At 52.4% G+C, this 17,114-nt stretch overlaps 6 protein-coding genes across 6 annotated transcripts; 3 read left to right on the forward strand and 3 right to left on the reverse strand.

The window, feature by feature from the left end:
- Nucleotides 1–5,006: 5,006 nt before the first annotated feature.
- Nucleotides 5,007–5,760, forward strand: PUNSTDRAFT_110105 (uncharacterized protein; the record flags this gene model as incomplete). Its single annotated transcript, XM_007378811.1, has 2 exons — nucleotides 5,007–5,615; nucleotides 5,716–5,760. 2 exons carry the CDS (start codon nucleotides 5,007–5,009, stop codon nucleotides 5,758–5,760), a joined length of 654 nt encoding a protein of 217 aa, XP_007378873.1.
- Nucleotides 5,761–6,530: 770 nt separating this feature from the next.
- PUNSTDRAFT_59807 (uncharacterized protein) lies at nucleotides 6,531–7,667 on the forward strand (the record flags this gene model as incomplete). Its single annotated transcript, XM_007378812.1, has 1 exon — nucleotides 6,531–7,667. One exon carries the CDS (start codon nucleotides 6,531–6,533, stop codon nucleotides 7,665–7,667), a length of 1,137 nt encoding a protein of 378 aa, XP_007378874.1.
- A 756-nt stretch (nucleotides 7,668–8,423) lies between these two features.
- On the reverse strand, nucleotides 8,424–10,591 carry PUNSTDRAFT_140370 (nuclear distribution protein PAC1; the record flags this gene model as incomplete). The annotated part of the gene is made up of 11 exons (XM_007378813.1): nucleotides 8,424–8,639; nucleotides 8,709–8,750; nucleotides 8,811–9,068; nucleotides 9,129–9,244; nucleotides 9,308–9,443; nucleotides 9,497–9,593; nucleotides 9,649–9,826; nucleotides 9,904–10,219; nucleotides 10,283–10,363; nucleotides 10,417–10,495; nucleotides 10,554–10,591. The coding sequence occupies 10 exons, from the start codon at nucleotides 10,589–10,591 to the stop codon at nucleotides 8,727–8,729; spliced, it is 1,323 nt and encodes a 440-aa protein (XP_007378875.1). The 3' UTR covers nucleotides 8,424–8,639; nucleotides 8,709–8,726.
- Nucleotides 10,592–10,899: 308 nt separating this feature from the next.
- On the reverse strand, nucleotides 10,900–13,016 carry PUNSTDRAFT_95398 (uncharacterized protein; the record flags this gene model as incomplete). Its single annotated transcript, XM_007378814.1, has 4 exons — nucleotides 10,900–11,117; nucleotides 11,170–11,458; nucleotides 11,512–12,148; nucleotides 12,200–13,016. The coding sequence occupies 4 exons, from the start codon at nucleotides 13,014–13,016 to the stop codon at nucleotides 10,914–10,916; spliced, it is 1,947 nt and encodes a 648-aa protein (XP_007378876.1). The 3' UTR covers nucleotides 10,900–10,913.
- A 75-nt stretch (nucleotides 13,017–13,091) lies between these two features.
- On the reverse strand, nucleotides 13,092–15,037 carry PUNSTDRAFT_95399 (Aldo/keto reductase). The gene is made up of 16 exons (XM_007378815.1): nucleotides 14,937–15,037; nucleotides 14,868–14,881; nucleotides 14,792–14,807; nucleotides 14,721–14,744; nucleotides 14,552–14,670; nucleotides 14,484–14,494; nucleotides 14,420–14,433; nucleotides 14,331–14,360; nucleotides 14,248–14,275; nucleotides 14,114–14,192; nucleotides 14,018–14,061; nucleotides 13,884–13,962; nucleotides 13,581–13,831; nucleotides 13,404–13,527; nucleotides 13,313–13,349; nucleotides 13,092–13,260 (listed from the first exon to the last, which is right to left on the reverse strand). Exons 1-16 carry the CDS (start codon nucleotides 14,970–14,972, stop codon nucleotides 13,213–13,215), a joined length of 954 nt encoding a protein of 317 aa, XP_007378877.1. The 5' UTR covers nucleotides 14,973–15,037; the 3' UTR covers nucleotides 13,092–13,212.
- A 377-nt stretch (nucleotides 15,038–15,414) lies between these two features.
- On the forward strand, nucleotides 15,415–16,833 carry PUNSTDRAFT_140372 (ketopantoate reductase-like protein; the record flags this gene model as incomplete). The annotated part of the gene is made up of 2 exons (XM_007378816.1): nucleotides 15,415–15,468; nucleotides 15,540–16,833. The coding sequence occupies exon 2, from the start codon at nucleotides 15,601–15,603 to the stop codon at nucleotides 16,831–16,833; it is 1,233 nt and encodes a 410-aa protein (XP_007378878.1). The 5' UTR covers nucleotides 15,415–15,468; nucleotides 15,540–15,600.
- Nucleotides 16,834–17,114: the final 281 nt, after the last annotated feature.

Here is a 17,114-nt window from a genome sequence, read left to right on the forward strand (position 1 = left end):
AGATACGCTATGTTACCCTATGACACCCCCTGACATCCTAGAGGGAGCCAATGACTTTTGGGCTAATCACCGCGACCAGCTCAGACGACGCAAGGAACAGGACAAGTACTTACCCCTCCCACCTCCACGACGGAGCCGGAATGCTACCGGGCATCCACGCCGATTTGTGTCCCCTCCACCATCTGAAAGACCGCCGCACGGGTCACCAAGAAGGGACTGACGACCAACCACGGTGACCGAATCGAACTGACGCATCGAGGGGCGATCCCCCCCCCCGTCCCCCGCGACAACCCAGGGTGCCGCCAGATAGCCACACAGAAACCTGAGTGAGACAACGCGCCACAGCCACTACTGGAAGAGCAAAGGCACAAAGACGCAAAGACAAAGACACAAAGAGGCCTCGAGGCAGAAGGCCACCCCGAGCCATCTTATCAAAGGACAAAGAAAGTGATCTCACCGAACACTTAAAAGCTTACTCCTCACCTTGACTCCCCAACAAGCTCCCCCCTCCCTGCAATCCCCGAGTCCGCGCACCGAGGCCTGCCCACCCACGAAAGACACCCCAATTAACACCTCAGTGATGGCGAGTGACACACCACCCCATGCATCCGCATCCTGACCCTTTGAAATGCAGAGTCACCTAGGCATGATGCAGACACTGGAGATTATCGCACCCGAGACCGGACGCTCCCCAAAGCGCGTGCGCCCAGACGACGACCACCCCAAGGACGACGCCATCCCCGGCTCCAACGGACACCTGAGTGGCGACGTACGTGATGAAGTCATCGACGAGATCGAGTCGCGCCCGCGCATCCCTCTTCCGCAGAGAGCCATCTGGCCCAGCCCAACTGCGCCACCCGCCTTCACGAAAGATAATCCCCACACCCAATCTTCGAGGCGGGGGGAAGCCCCACTGGCCAAGCCAACCGACCAGTCGGTCGAATTCCTCGACGCGACCTTTCCCCGGATAGGCCTGAGTATGGTGGATCTCCTAGACGGCATGGAGACGGCCCAGACCACGCCAGTTCTAAACAACCCGGGCGAATTCCTTGCGATTGTCCCCTTCAATGCCGGACCGGACCTCTTCGCGGCATGCCCAACGCTTCACACAGACATCCGCGACTTCATCGCAGACCTGCGCATCGACGAGGGACCGCCACAAGAGACTTTGGGGAGCGCCAAGAGGCGCCTCGACACACACCGTCCCCTAGCCAAGAGAAACTCCAAACGCGCCTTCGACAAGCCGTGGACTATCCTCCTTACCGGATTCAACAACAAAGAACGCGCCTATCTGCTTTTCCAACAGACCTTCGCCGTCAATGAAGACATATGCTTCCATGTATTGTCCTTCGACCCGACTTTCTACGAATGGACGATTATGCACATCTCGGGCGATGCGGTTAGGGCCGCTGAGGACGAAGAAGCCCGAACGGAGGTTGAGAACGAAATACTCACCACTATCAAGACGACCCTTTGGAAAGACAAGCCATTCCGCAACTTCGTGGACCAGACCCTCCGCGCCGCCGGCATTCCAGGCACCGTGAACGACCGTGTCGCCTACGCGACGAGCTCCTTTACCCTCTCGTACATTCCCCTACGCAACCAACAAGGCAGACTCGACCCGGTCATGCAACTGATGGGGCGTCCGATCTCACCCAACTACGACGACCACCGCCGCTGGCTCGCGCTCATCCGCAGACCGGGATACTATACTAAAGGGGGACTGAAGAAGCTCCTCATCGAGAAAAAGGAAATCGAATGCGCCCTCTGCAAATCGTACACTCACCCGGCATGGGACTGCCCGTTCCCGAAGACACCGGGATGGTACGGCCCCACAGAGGCGAAAGCGTCGAAAACGAAAGGCAACCTGAATGACCACCGCGGTAGAGGAAGAGGCCGCGGAAGGAATAATAGGGGCCGAGGCGGAGCCAGGACTCACGGCGGACGAGGAGGTTGGGAGACCGTAACCCATGGCCAGTACGGCAGCAGATGGTAGATATCCGGCCGACTAACATAGAACACCATTGAAGTAAACCCCACGTCCGTAATCAAAAACATACAATACACGATAGAACCCGGTGAAAGTTAGTCTTCTTTGGGGAGAATGAGACAACGGAGACGCTATACGGCCCAAATATACTGAGCCGCGAGGCGACAGGAAAGCCGTCCGAGCGTATAAACTCACGCGTATGGGCTAAAAGGTAAGTGGAGCCCAGCCGACGCTAAACGGCGAATTCGTGCGGGAGACGCGACCGCCCCAACGGGCGTACCACCCGAACGATGACCACTAACCGTTTCTAGGTCCAGCTAGCCGAGAGACGGAACCAAAGCAAGCAACGAACACGAACGGAAAGAACACAGTAAGCACTCACCACCCTCCAAACACTGACGGTCTTCTAGGCAACGGCGGATCCGCTCTCAGAGGCGGACTCGACGCAGCCGCCAGTCGAACCGTCGAGGACGAAGCGCGTGGTATCGGAGGCGGACAGGTACAACCAGATGGTGGCGAGGCCGTAGCGAGAGAGATCCACACGACCGTGACAGACGCTCGGCGTAATGACCCACCACAGTTGACCGAAGGGCCCTCAGACAGAGAGAGCATGGCGACCTCGGAGCAAGGCCGACCAGAGACACAGACCGTGTCCGGGCCCCAGCAGACCGCTGGAGGACCACCACTGCAACGCAGAGGACGGCGAATCGCCGAGCAAATGCCCCACACGAGATCGGTGCACACAGAGGCCGTTGCGAACGAGTTACGCAGACGCCTAGGGGAGAACCCAAACGACGGCAGAGCGATAGGCAGACCAAGACGGAAGCCCCCCAAGGCAATGAAAGCAGGGATCCACATTGCGTCGTTGAATATCCGTGGATACGGACAAGCGAGTAGTCAAGTCAGTCATAACAAATGGTTCCACATAAATCAGCTGATGAGGGAACGGAGAATCGCGATCCTCCTGGTACAGGAGGCGCATATGGACGACCAGCGCCGGGACGAAATAGAGACCCTGTTCACGAACAGACTCCGCGTTTTCGTGTCCCCAGACCCAGATAACCCGACCGGGAAGGCTGGGGTAGCAATAGTAGTCAATAAACAACTAATCCGGAACTGGGACAAAATCACAGCAAAGACGGTCCTTCCAGGAAGAGCATTGAGTATAGAGCTCAACATGCTAAACAACAAAAAACTCACGGTACTGAATGTGTACGCCCCTAATGATCCGCAAGAGAACCTCGCCTTCTGGATAGAGTTGGACGGACACTATGCGATGAACCGACGTGAAACGAGGCCGAACGTTATGGGAGGAGACTATAACCTAGTGGAAAGTGACATCGACAGATTACCATCTCACCCAGATTTCGACAAGGCCGTTGAGAAACTAGATGAGACGGTCAGCCGCCTACGACTAATAGACGGATGGAGAAATACATATGTCGATCGAAAAGAGTTCACATACTACCAAAAATCGACCATGTCCCAGTCGAGAATAGACAGAATATATGTGACCCCAGAGTTTTTTGAGACGGCGAGAGAATGGAAGATATCGACAGTGGGCATCCCCAACCTCGACCATAAAATGGTGTCAGTACAGCTAACTGATGAGGCAAGCCCCGCGGTTGGAAGAGGACGATGGTCTATACCACAACACGTCCTCAAGGACCGCAAATTCCGGAAGACAGCACATGAAGAGGGCCGGAAAGCAATGGAACGCCTAGAAAACGTGACGAACTCACGACGAACGTGGCAAGAAAACCCGCAAGTAATATTTGCAGAAATGAAACGGGCGATTCTAAAGGCAGCCAGGCAGCGAGAACGTGAGACGGTCCCCAAAATAATCAAGATGCAGAAAGCCCTAGAGAACGACATCGCCGAAGTCCTAAACCGGGAAATGGACGAAGACGAACGTGTGAGGGAAGCCGGCATCCTCACACAAAAATTGGAGGAGCTTGAAAGGAAGAGACACGGCAAGGCGAGGGAAGCGGTCGCAGTACGCAGCAGACTAGAGGGAGAAACCATCAGTCGCCATTGGATACAAACGAGCAAGGAAAAGAAACCGCGTGACATGATATACGCCCTCCGAATCCCGCCGCAGCCGGGAACCCAACCAGGAGGCAATGCTGAGTACGAGAAAGAGACGGGGAAAATGGCCGAACTCGCCAGGAACTACCACGAAGCCCTCCAACGGGAAGAAGACATTACAGATCCCGAAACCCGAGAAAAGACAATGCAAGAAGTCCTAGAAACCATTAAGTCAGAACCGAACCACAGAGGAAAGGCGATCCTGAACGGACTAATCACAGAAAGAGAAGTACAAGACGCACTAAAGCACTCCAAGAACGGGAGCGCCGCCGGTCTAGACGGAGCAACGTATGAACTGTGGAAAACACTGCACGCCCGCTTTGTAGAGGACTCACGACACGAGGATCGAGAGCCCTTCAATGTTATTAAAGTGATGACCGCGGCCTTCAACGACATCCAACTGCACGGCATTGACCCAAGAACAAAGTTCACCGAAGCTTGGATGTGCCCACTATACAAGAAGAACGATAGAAACGAGATTAGTAACTATAGGCCGATATCCCTCCTCAACACGGACTACAAACTACTCACGAAATCACTAACCCTGAAGCTGGCGGAGGTGATAACCGACCTAGTACATCCAGACCAAGCTGGGTTTGTACCGGGGCGACAAATAACGGACCAAACTAAACTCACAAGGATGGTGATGGAATACGCGGAAGCTATGGAAGAGAACGGCCTCATAGTAGCGCTGGACCAGGAGAAAGCATATGATAAGATCGCACACGACTATCTCTGGAGGACCCTCGAAGCTTTCAAAATCCCTGATTTCTTCATAAGAACAATAAAAAACCTATACGCATATGCAGAGACAAGAGTGATGATCAACGGAACTCTGAGCTCACCATACAAAGTTATCCGCGGAGTGCGGCAGGGCGATCCTCTCTCATGCCTACTTTTCGACCTCGCGATTGAGCCGCTTGCGGAAATGTTACGATCATCAAACCTAAGAGGTTTCAGAATACCAGGCACAGAAGATAAGCTCATCGCACGGCTATTTGCAGACGACACCACGGTGTTCCTGTCCGAATTCGACGATTTTGAGGACCTGCAAAAAATACTGAAAAAATGGTGTATAGCGTCAAAAGCAAAATTTAACATAGGAAAAACGGAGATACTCCCTATCGGAACCCCAGAATACCGGGAAACGGTCATTCGAGAAAGGAAGACAGAGGGGTGCGTTGTGCCGATCAACGACGACATCCACATGGTAGCAGAGGGTGAAAGCATCCGCCTCCTAGGGGCCTGGTACGGTAATAATCTTGAAGTGGAAGGCCCGTGGACGATAGTGCTCAACAAAATTGATAAAAAATTAGAGCAATGGGAACGGACACACCCAACGATCCTGGGAAGGAAACTTATAGTCATGCTAACGGCGGGGAGCATGACGCAGTACCTGACAACAGTCCAAGGCATGCCCTCTCACGTTGAGGCGAAGATTGCACGACGAATTTCGAGCTTCATGCGTGCGGATAAGTCGGCCGCAGCAGTGGCAGAAGAGACGCTTCAAGCACCTATAGAAATGGGAGGCCAAAATGTACTCGATATACGAGCAAGAAACAAGGCGATTAAAATCATGAACTTACGAGAATACCTAAACTTCGGACCACAGCGTCCATTGTGGGCAACCTTCGCAGATGCCCTATACGCTGCGAGAACGCCAAAGACGGAACGAAACCTAGAGAACAGCATAAAAGTCAATATCTTCCTGCAAACATGGAGGACGAGCAAGGGTAATGCGACACACATCGCGGTAGAGCTCCGTGACCTCTGGAAAACAGCAAACGAATTTGGTGTCCGCCCCGAAGGGATAGCCTTCTCGAGAGACATCATTCGTAAAATGCCAATCTGGCGGCACAGGGAGGCCGACCCAAGAATACGCAGACTCGAACGATCACTGCCGGCCAAATGCTTGAAGACGACGCACCGCGTCATAACGGTGGGCGATGCAGAATTAATGGCAGACAGACGACATGAAGGGTCGCATAAACCGCGAAGAAACTGCAAATGCTGCAACTGTAAGAATATGCGGAGCATGGGATGCTCCAACCCACACAAGTGCTATACCAAGGCAGATGAGCTCCTAGATACACTCCCCCCCAAGTGGAACCCGAGAGGGCCAAAACCAGAGGACCGTGAGCCAAGAGACGTTATCGATGAGAACCCAGATGGAAGCCTGAACTTCGACAACAGGCTGACAACGAGAGGTGAACTGGGGGACATATTCCGGATCTTCACTGAGGGGACCACCACAAACGAACTCCCGGACATAGCGAGGAACAACGAGATCCCACAGAGTGATGGAATAGTGATAGCAACAGACGGGTCCTGTGTGAACAATGGAGATGCGGATGCGATAGCCGGCGCTGGGGGTTTCGTGACCGAGGGTGACGAAATGAACTTTGCCGTGAGACTGCCGGAAAAGATGGACCAATCAAACCAGACAGGAGAGATGGTCGCGATCAAAATCTGTGCCGAGAAAGTACCACACGAACGAGCACTAGACATTGAGACTGACTCTAAATATGTCATCGGAGAAACAATAACATACCTGAAGAAGAGAGAAGACTCAGGCTACATAGCAGTTGCCAACCGCGAAATCGCAAAGGCGACAGTGGCTGCGCTACGAATGCGCCCCAAGAACACAAGCATGAAATGGATCAAAGGTCATAATGGACATGAAAGGAATGAAGGAGCCGATCGGAAAGCTGCGGAGGCCGTTAAGAAAACGACGTGCGACGATGTGCCGCTAGAGATCCCCCCCACTCTGAAAGTAACCGGGGCAAAACTGTCCAAAATGACCCAAAAACTAGCATATAAAGCGATCCGAGAAACCAAAATGAAAGAATACCGAGTACGTGAGAGAGCCGCGAGGAACATAGAACTAGTGCAAGACGCCAGTAAATCCATCTTTAATAAACTGCCCTCCCCCGCCAGGATATGGAAATCAATTCAGAACAAAGACATAGCCAGAGAAACGCGGTACTTCCTATGGATGGCAATGCATGACGCATACATGCTAGGTGACAAATGGCTTCGCCCAAGTTGCCCCGCGGACTTGAGAGAGAGGAGCGTGTGTGCACACTGCGACAAAATAGAATCAATGGAACACATACTAACGGAGTGCCGAGCATCGGGACAAGAAGAAATATGGTCACTCGCCTGCAACCTGTGGAAGAAAAAGAACACAGAGATAAATTTACCGTCACACCTGGTGGGTGCCATACTCGGAAGCCAGTGCACAGAGATCAGGAACAGTAAAGGGAAAATCAAACGGGGACAAACACGACTATACCGGATCCTAATCGCAGAATCTGCGCACTTGATATGGAAAATGCGGTGCCAGAGAGTAATCCGCGACGGTAACCAGCCAAAAACACGCCGGGAAGTAAGGAACCGATGGAAGGCGGCGATTAACGCGAGGCTAAAGCTAGATTGCCGCTTGGCGGACCGAGCAAGTTTTGGCGCCAAAGCAGTAAACAGAGACCTGGTCCTAGAGACGTGGTCCGGCACACTGCAAAACGAAAACCTCCTACCCGAAGACTGGGTAGGATGGAGCGGGGTTTTAGTGGGTATGGACCCAGATTAAATCATTACCACATCGGGTAAAGGTAAGTTAGTCTGTATATACACTCAAGGTAAGGAAATAAACCCGATGTCTACTCTACTCTATGCTATGCTATGATATACCACATGCTAAGTCCGAGTCCCACACTATGTGCGTAACGCATTTCCTCGCGGTACACTCCTCCAGGGTTGCAATTCCCCGGAAACCTCAGCGCGGCTTACTGGGAAAGGCCTGACCTATTACCAGTACTGACCACCTAACGCTTTTGCGTCAGAGCGCTCCACCAAAAAAAAAAAAAAAAAAAAAAAACGTTAAACAGCGATGGACCCACAAGCACAAATAGGACCACCACAAATTGTGACGGATTTGTCGTGTTCCAACTTGTGGGATCCTAGACGTCGTTTGGCGGAGGAATTACGAACGAGAATCGTTGGGATATGCTCTGTCAGTATTTCCGAACTCACCTACGCTGCCTATATATAGGATGCAGTGTTCTTTGTTCTCTTTCGACGCAGAGCAACATTGGGACTACACCGGGGCACAAAGGGGCGGATCTTAATGGGATCGCTACCATTGTAGCACCTGCGCGGCGATGAATGATGATCGATGATTCCACAGTAGTCGTCTGCAGGGATATGCAGAAATACCGATATACGAAGCGGTATGAAGTTCCACTGCGGATGGTCCCCCAGAGCGTATGTAGAATCCTTGGTGTACAATGTAGGATGCACGCCGGAGAGACGCTGGATACCAAGGGTACCGGTGGCGCAACCGATGGTTGTGGCAATACGCGCAGACGCATGGCCCATTGTCCGCGTTCTTTGCTGATTACTGAACAAAAGGTGCCAATCCGTCACCGAGGCGAACTGACAAGAAATCGTAGGCAAATCCTACTATACGCGCACAGCATGATAAAGGAGAGATAACATGCTCGATTTCGACGAACAGGACACTGAAACATAGCGAGTGTTGAAAGCGATAAATGGCGCAATTCTACCATCCGTCCGTATAATGGTTGGTGCATCAAGAGAGATCCAGTAGTGGAAGGCGTTGGCATCGTACCAACTCAACAAATGCCAATCAAGGTTTCCAAATCTTGACGCTCTGCACAAGCAATGGATGATAAGTGTCGGGTATATGTGATGAAGAGAAAGGGTGGCCCACGTAATCCCAGCATCCCGAAGCAATTGTATTGACTCGCCTCGGGCCTTGTGCATCTGTCTGTTGAGTGGATGCATCTGCTCCTGTGATCTGTCGAGCCCACGCCAGTGAAGACATGAACCGTTCCCCAGTGTCTATTTTCCGTATGCAGCGCCCCGTCTTGATTTCCCATATTCGGATTGAGGAGTCATCTGCAGCAGACAGCAAGTATTGACCATTGGGATGGAATGTAAGGCCATGCACCCATCCATCATGTCCAACCTATGGCACCGATGCGCGCTGAGTACAGAGCAGTAGAGCAGAACAAAGTTGACGACCTACCAACGTGTAAAGGCATTGGCCTGACCGGGCGTCCCATACCTTTATTTTTTGATCACGCGATGCTGTCACTGCGAAAGCCACCGATAGTTCATCCGGAGTCATCGAGGAATCAGGGCCTGTCTGTAGCAGTCAGCCCCACAGACCACGATTGAGTATGAACGAGAAGACCTTTGACCCACCAACCTTCATACCGACAAGTTCGTAGAGAGCCGGTATTGCGTTACGAGGGACGAATATAGCGTTCTCAACGACATTATCATGGGCTCTAAGTTCCGCTTTAGTAGCACCAGTTGCGAGCTCCAACACCCGGGAAGTCTAGGCTTTGTCCGTAAGTACGTGGCCGCTGGCAGCTAAGATGACTGGCCCACATGGTCCATACAGCTCGTTATGACGAATCGTCCATCCGAGCTGGGCACAGCGGCTCTCACCCAATCGTCATGGGACTTGATAACCTTGATGCAATGACTAGACAGCCATGTCAATCCATCATTGTAGATGAAGACAGCAGACCCAAGCATACGTGGTAGCGATCTCCCATACACGCACGGTCTGATCGCGGCTGGCGCTGACGATGCGTTCATCGCCGGGAAGAAATCGAGCAGAGGAAATGGAGTGCTCGTGCCCTCTAAAGGTAGCGGTATTCTTGTACTCGTTGTCTACGTCCCATAACTTGATGAAGAGATCATGCGATGCGGACACTGCGATAGGACATGATCAGCCATGAAGGTATGTGGCGAGCCGCGATCGCTCAAGCGCCACACTGATGGTAACGCACCAAGGTATTTCCCCTTCGAATCGTATTCGCAGTCGCTAACGCGTCTCGTATGGCCTCCAATGGTACGTTCAAGCTCCCCGCTCTCGTGATCCCAAACCTTCATGGTGCTATCATCGCTAGCAGAAACGAGCACCGAATACCGGGGATGAAACGCAACGGCGTTGACGTTAGCCCTATGGCCGGTGAGGACAAGTTTAGGTGGGGTCACTGCCGGGAGCCAATCGGGGTTGCTGCGTTGATTCAAGGTCGCGGGGTTGGTCGTAAGGCTGACGTTGTCCTGCAACGCTTGAGCAAGTCGGCTTTCTAAATCCACAATCTAACGAAAGTCCATGGAACATGTCATCTGACGGAACAAATGGTAAATCGGGATTCCCATCACCTTCTTCTGTAGCCGTATGACGCTAACCCATTTCTTGACGAGAAGGTCAGTGGACGTACTCGGGTCGAAGTGATATTCTGCCTGTGATCAATATATGTATGAGAAGATGAACAGCTACGGGCTGCAGTACATACATAAGAGGCTTCTTCTTTAAACTGCTCAAGAGTCTTGTGGTATCCAGAAGAGTGGAAATAGTCCAATATAGCTTTGTGTCTAACGACCGGAGTAGTATCGTTGAAAGTCGGATGCTCATGATCAACAGCACACGAACAAGTCAGTCTTTTGACGATCGGTGAGGCTGTTTGACATGATGACGGCTGGAACGTTCAGCTTTGAAGATCTTGGTTGCGTTGCAATTCGCGATGTAGCAGCCAAAAGTAACTATCCGTGAGCGACCGTGGGCACTGTGGCCACGTTTATACAAACACATACGTATGTACCTCGCACAGCCGGAGCACGAAGGGCCGATTGATCAAAGTATCTCAAAAGCTGGGTACATCGCTGATATACATTCTGAACAATACGTAGGGAAGAGCCCACGCCCACGATGAGTTTACAAGAGTACAAGGCACGGATAATCACGAAGCATAAGCATCAATAAAAAGTGGTACATAGTCGGGGGCAAACTGGCTCATTTCCATCCAGTAGGGATTGTCGATGCCGGTCTTGACGCCGTCGGCGTGCCGTTGGTACCCTTCGGCGAAAAGGAGAGGATTTCTTCAAGCATCTTGGTAACGATCTCGTCCTCCTCAGTCCTCGAGAGCATACTATCCGGACGAACGTGCGAGCCCATCAAGGACTTGATCCGAGGATACTTGTCGTCCGTAAACCCCATCTGGGTAGCACATCATTTATTTTACCAAAATAATCGAAGATATTGTGCTTACATCCGCCAGTTTCCTACTGATGCGCCGGGTTGATTTGGTTATGGTTGACTCCGAAGGTCCAGATGGGTCGGACACGTGTCGACGGCTGGGCCCCGCAAAAGCCGTACCAGGCTCTTTGCGTGAGCCACCAACGCCAAAAATCTCAAGCTGTGGGTATGGGCCCCGCGCATTGCTGACAATCTGCCACTGAGGGATGAGACGGGGAGCTTGAGTATTGTGTCGTGGTGTGGGCTGCTTGTCATTCTCCACGGGTAACGTTGGTCCCGCGTCTTTGTTTATCGGAGGGGACCTTAGTCAACGGTGTCAGAGAGCGCAATGATCGGATTTTCCACAAAAACAAACCTTTCTTGAAGCTTCCGCTCTCTTTCCTTCCGACGCTGTTCTCTCTCGTGTCGATATCTAGCCTTCTCCTCTTGGTAAAGTCTCTTGGCTGCTTCCAATCGTTCACGTGTACTAGGACCATCCGTCATCTGGATTGACGGAGCGCCAGTGGCAGCCGACGGTGGAGGAGGAAGGTGAATAGGTTCCGAGGGTAGTGATTGTGACGACTGAACTTGGGTAGAAGCAGCCTGCCGAGGCCGGATGGGCGACGGTGATGGAGTCTCCACTTCAGACGAGGCGCAGACATCACCTAAGGGAGGACCGCCTAGGATACGGAAAACGTCCTCTACGGGGGGATATCGTTCGGAGGCTGTCGAGCGTATGTCTGATGCAAGTGCATATCGACCTGCGGCCGGTGTAGAGGTAGCCGTCGGATCCTCACTTTTGGGCAGCACATCCGGAGAAACGCCTAGAACATTGAACATCCCTCCAATGGCGTCTGCAACTCGTTTCTTCGCCTCCTCCTCTCTTATATGCTCCGTGTTTTGTGCAAGATCGTTGACATCGTGAGCGCCGGCTTCGGTCTCCGGCGTCCAGTATTCACCGTTAGAGGCGCTACGCACGATCGTAGTTGCCGTGTTGAGCAAGCTCGCTAGATCTAACAGTCGCTGAGTGGCTACGTGTATGGGACTGCTCGATGTGTGCTTACCATTGTACAAGGATGGTTTTGGACCGGGAGATACAGGGCTCCGGACGGTGGGAGACTTCGTACCAGTTCCAGTTGTATTACGGAGGGCGACCTTGACGGTAGCCTCGGATCGCATAGAGTGAGATGAGCGGGAACGATCCATGTGATTCTTTACACCAGATGTTTGAGCGCTGGGAATGCGGGCGTCGCTGACGTCGTATACGTGAACTGGAGGTTTATCGGGGTTGTCTGCCGCAAGCACCGATACCATCGAGTCCGTGCGGGCACGAGACTTGCCCTTGCGTTTGTTGAGAGTTGGGGAGATAATATTGCCCAGGTCTGAGACGGTCGATGACGAGGTGATGTCTCTTTCATCCTTGAGCGACAACTCGGCGTCGCTAGGAATAGTCTCCACGTAAGCGTGAGGTTCCGTGTCATCATCCCCGTAGTATCTGCTACCTCCTCTGAACGAGGGTATCCTTTGCCAGCTTCCGTCATCCACTTCGAAGATCAGAGGGATTCCTGATTGAGTCCCGAACGTATTGCGCTGGGGGCCGAAGAACGGCGTCTCCGGAAGAGGCTTGTCTTCACGATCGAGGTGAAGGACGTCGAACTTGATAGGTTCGCCAAAGCGATGAGTGGAGTGGTAGAACTCGTGCAATTCACGGTCGGTGGAAAGTGTGACCGCGTCCCCGTCTATGTCTACGTAAGAGACGCCAACATGTCGTGCAGGGATGCCGTAGAGAACCTCGATTTTGTTGGCTAGCTCATCCCACGAGGGCTGGTCGGAGAATAATATACGTCGGGTCAAGTCGCCTTTTGAGAGCTTGAACTCCATAGTCCTCAGAGATGGAAGGAGCGAATGTTGCGTCGTCTTCTGCTTATCAGCGCTTCAGCGCTCAAGACTGCGCATCGCCATCACCGGTACTATCCCACGGGGTTCACTACGATATGTATACGAAATGGGAGGGCGTATGCAGTATGCACGGATCCGTATCTCCTCTCGATAATGCACGTCGCAGTCTTCCTCGTATTCAGGCGAAGATAGCCATACGAGGGTCAATGTCAGCTGGGTCGTTCATCTATAGGATGTGGTCACTTCAACGTGGTGAGGCACCGAAACTAAAGACGCACTCTGAGGTTGATATTGAGATCGCTAATGCGCGACATGCTATCGAAGATGTTGGTTGGAAAAGTCACACAAGGAAGCAAGGAACGAGCTCACAGTTCATCAGGTATATCAAATGAGGTGCACTGCAGATTGGCTTCCAAACGTTGTTGACTGTTGCTCTTCGGGATCACAGCAACGCCGCGCTGAGTTGCCCAACGAAGTAATACCTGCGCAGGTGCTATGGAGAGACTTCAGCTTATGCCAAGCACTTTGTTCTAAACCCTTCCTCACTTTTACCCAGTTGCTTAGCGATAGCGCTGACCTCATCATGCTCAAGGAGGCTCGGAACACCCTTGTGCATACCCAACTCGACGTAACTCTGAGGCCCAAAGGAACTGTACCCTGTAACCGCGATACCCAGAGTCTTTGCGAGCTTCAGGAGCGGCTCCTGCGTGAGATACGGGTGGAGCTCAATCTGAAGGACTTGTGGTTCGATTCTTGCGTAACGCATGACGTCGAGGATAAGAGATCCTTGACAGTTACTGTTGCACATTCGAGAACTGTCAAACAACACGCATGAAGCATCTGACTCGCCTCAGGCCGATGTTAGTAGTAAGTCCTTCGTCAACCAGCTCTTCCATGGCCTTCCAAGTTTCGTGCATGGGACTGTTCTCTGCACACAGCTGTACCTCAGTGCTCGCCACAAAAGTATGCAAAACAGTGCGCACCAAGGTGGACCTTGCCGTCGTCTCCAAACCATTCCGGGGGGAACCTGACAGAAGGATGATTGATAACTTGCTAAGGGATGATGCGATTGTACTTGCCGATGCTCTGGGTCAACGTACGCCAGAGAGATGGGGAAGTGGACAAGGAAGAGATCGAACCTGTCGAGGCCCCACAAACCTACCGAACTGCTTGTCAACGAATAGCCATGAGTGTACACACGAGAAAGGTCTACCAAGCTGATACTTGGCGATTTTCTTGGCCTGTTGAATAACAGATTATATAATTGCATCCACCTTCAGAACGTTCGCGGCGTACATTCTCGTACTTGTGGTTGGTGTTCCACAGCTAGATAATGGTCCGGCTCGGTTTCAACTAGAACTGTGGCACGGGAAACGCTGAGGTACCTTGGAGGTGATGACTGAAACCCAGTCAGGAGAGCAATGTACAATGGATGCTTCAGTCACGCACATAGTTCTTCCCTGTGTTTAAAATCAGAAGTTGTGCGCGGGCGAATCCTTCAGATTGAAACCGCGTACCTCGTTACAAGGCCGTCCTTGATCGCACGACGAACGCCTTCACCTGCTTCTTTCTCGTTGCCGTAATCAGCTGCGCCATCGAAGAGTCGGTATCCCGATTTGATGGCATTATAGACAGTCTAACAGGCTGTCAGAAAATACATTCCTATACATTCGAAGATTGGTTCACATCTGCGCAGGACGACTTGGTGACCTGTGCACTTTTTAGTTGAAGCGTGCAGGCTGCTCATGTATCCTCACCTTCCACAAACCAAAGCTATGTCGACGTAGACAAGATGTCCAGAGCGAAGTGCAGGAAGTGGGTTAGGCAGCTTACCCTACGAGAGGCATCTACAACCGACGAGTTGCTAACACTGTCCGCATGGTGAGCACCAATGCCACGTACCTTTTGACCAGTTCTCTTGAGGATGGCGCTGGCCATATCTTTCGATGTTGAATTTGAACCTATCCGGGAGATTATGATGGTAATCTGCAGGGTCAACAGCGTCTCGAGAGCGTAGCGCAACGTGAACCCAACAAGGCTTATACCACCAAGTGGGGCCGAGATACTCCCGATTGCATGCGGATGTTCTCATGACACGTTTTTGTTCATCATCGGATACTTATGATTGGTGCGATTGCTGATAGCAGCGATTCTGAGGCCAAGTCGGGTTCAGAGAACTGTATACGGAGTGCCGATGGCTCCGTTGTCTTCAGGGTATAGATTGAGCTTTGCGTTTCCTGCTGTAGATAGCAGCAATCTGCAGCCGGTGAGCGGTTCCATCGAGCAACTCGGTGTGCTGCACTGCACGAAAGAAGGAGCTTCGGCACGGTTGAGTTTGGGACCACGCGAGCTCGGCGCCGCCGTGTCAACTCCCTTGCATCCCATCACTACTGTCAGCTCAACTAGCTATTATTACACCATCGACATCGCCCTGGTGGGTACATCGTCCACATGCGTGGTGGGTGCGTTCGCTGAGGAGTGAAAACCAATTTCTATCGCCTCCAGCTATCCCATTTCAAGCGTACGCTTGGCACTACTCGCCAACGACTGAAACGCCTACCAGGATATGCGCTTTCATGTCCTTGGAATTGGCCCCATCGGCTCCCTCGTGGCCCATCACCTACGCAGGGCTCTACCTCCAGCCCACAGCATTGTCCTTATGCACAGGACCCTTGAACAGTCAAGACGTTCCGCATCCTCGGGCGAAATCCAGGTCGAGCACGGAGGGGTCATCGAAACGCAGCGGGGATTTGAGTACGAGGTCTTCAAAACCCTTGATACAAATTCGCGGCCAGCAGGGGCCACTACTCATCCCATCGAATCCCTATTTGTCACCACAAAGGCTCATCAGGTTCTTCCGGCGATACGACCTCTCCTCCCTCGGCTTTCGCATGCGAGCGCCATCGTACTCCTGCACAATGGGATGGGCGTCTACGAACAGCTCGTTCATGAACTATTCCCGAATCCGAACACGCGACCCCACTTCATTCTGGCGAGCAACACGCACGGCGCATGGCTCAAAGACCGCAGTCCACCGCACGTTGTTCATGCCGGCATTGGGAGAATCTTGTTTGGCATCATACCCGATCCTCTTGAACGAGACTTTGAGCTGGGTCTCCGAAATGAAAGCGTTCCTGTCCACGAGAGAAAGCTCAGCTTTACGGATATTGCCAATCCGCCTGTTGATCACGCATACGCGAAATACCTGCCGCTGCGAAACACGGTGGCAGCGCTGCTGGCCATGGACTCGCTCAATACGCAATGGCTTCCGATATCGACCATTCAAGTTGAGATCAGACGCAAACTCGTTGTTAACTCGGTCATCAACCCGCTCACGGCTATCTTGCGGGCACGTAACGGGGACATTTTTGGGACACGTGAATCGATCCGTCTCGCACATAGAGTGTGCAAAGAGGCCTCTGCCGTCTTCAGAGCGCAGATGCAGGCAGAGGCCGACGTTGCGCAGCCGCAGAAGACTGCAGATACCACGGTCAAGCAAGGAGAAAGCAAAACGTGGAAACGCAAGTCCATGAATGAAGCCCTCGGTGTGAAGTTGCCTCGCGATCTTCATGAAAGAGAACTGCTCAGAGCCTGCCTCGAGGTTGCCAAAAGCACTGGGGAAAACTTCTCGTCCATGCTCAAAGACTTATTGCAAGGCCTCAGCCCCTTCGAGATCGAGTACTTGAACGGATATCTTCTTAAATTGGGCAACGTGTACAACGTACCAATGCCGGCGACAGCAACCCTTCGAGATTTGGCTATCATGCGGTTTGCCATCCCCATCGACCAGTCGTTCTGAGTCAATCCCGCTTCCCCGCGCATTATACGACAGACGAGGCTTCAACGTCCCCTGCAGATTACAAAACCGCACTATATACTGTTGCAGCCAAATCTATTCTCTATATTGGGCAGCGCCGACATATGGATTATACGTGGATGAACGTATGTCGACGACATGCGTTAACCGGACCATGTGCAACGTCCATGTCCCCTCGTCCCGCACTCAAAGAGCAGAAGAGACGTGTCTGGAGACACCTCCGTGCCAGTTTGCCGAGCGTCGAGCCGCGAGAATTGACATCG

The sequence above is a fragment of the Punctularia strigosozonata genome (genome assembly GCF_000264995.1).
Source record: "Punctularia strigosozonata HHB-11173 SS5 unplaced genomic scaffold PUNSTscaffold_1, whole genome shotgun sequence".
NCBI classification, from domain to species: Eukaryota; Fungi; Basidiomycota; class Agaricomycetes; order Corticiales; family Punctulariaceae; genus Punctularia; species Punctularia strigosozonata.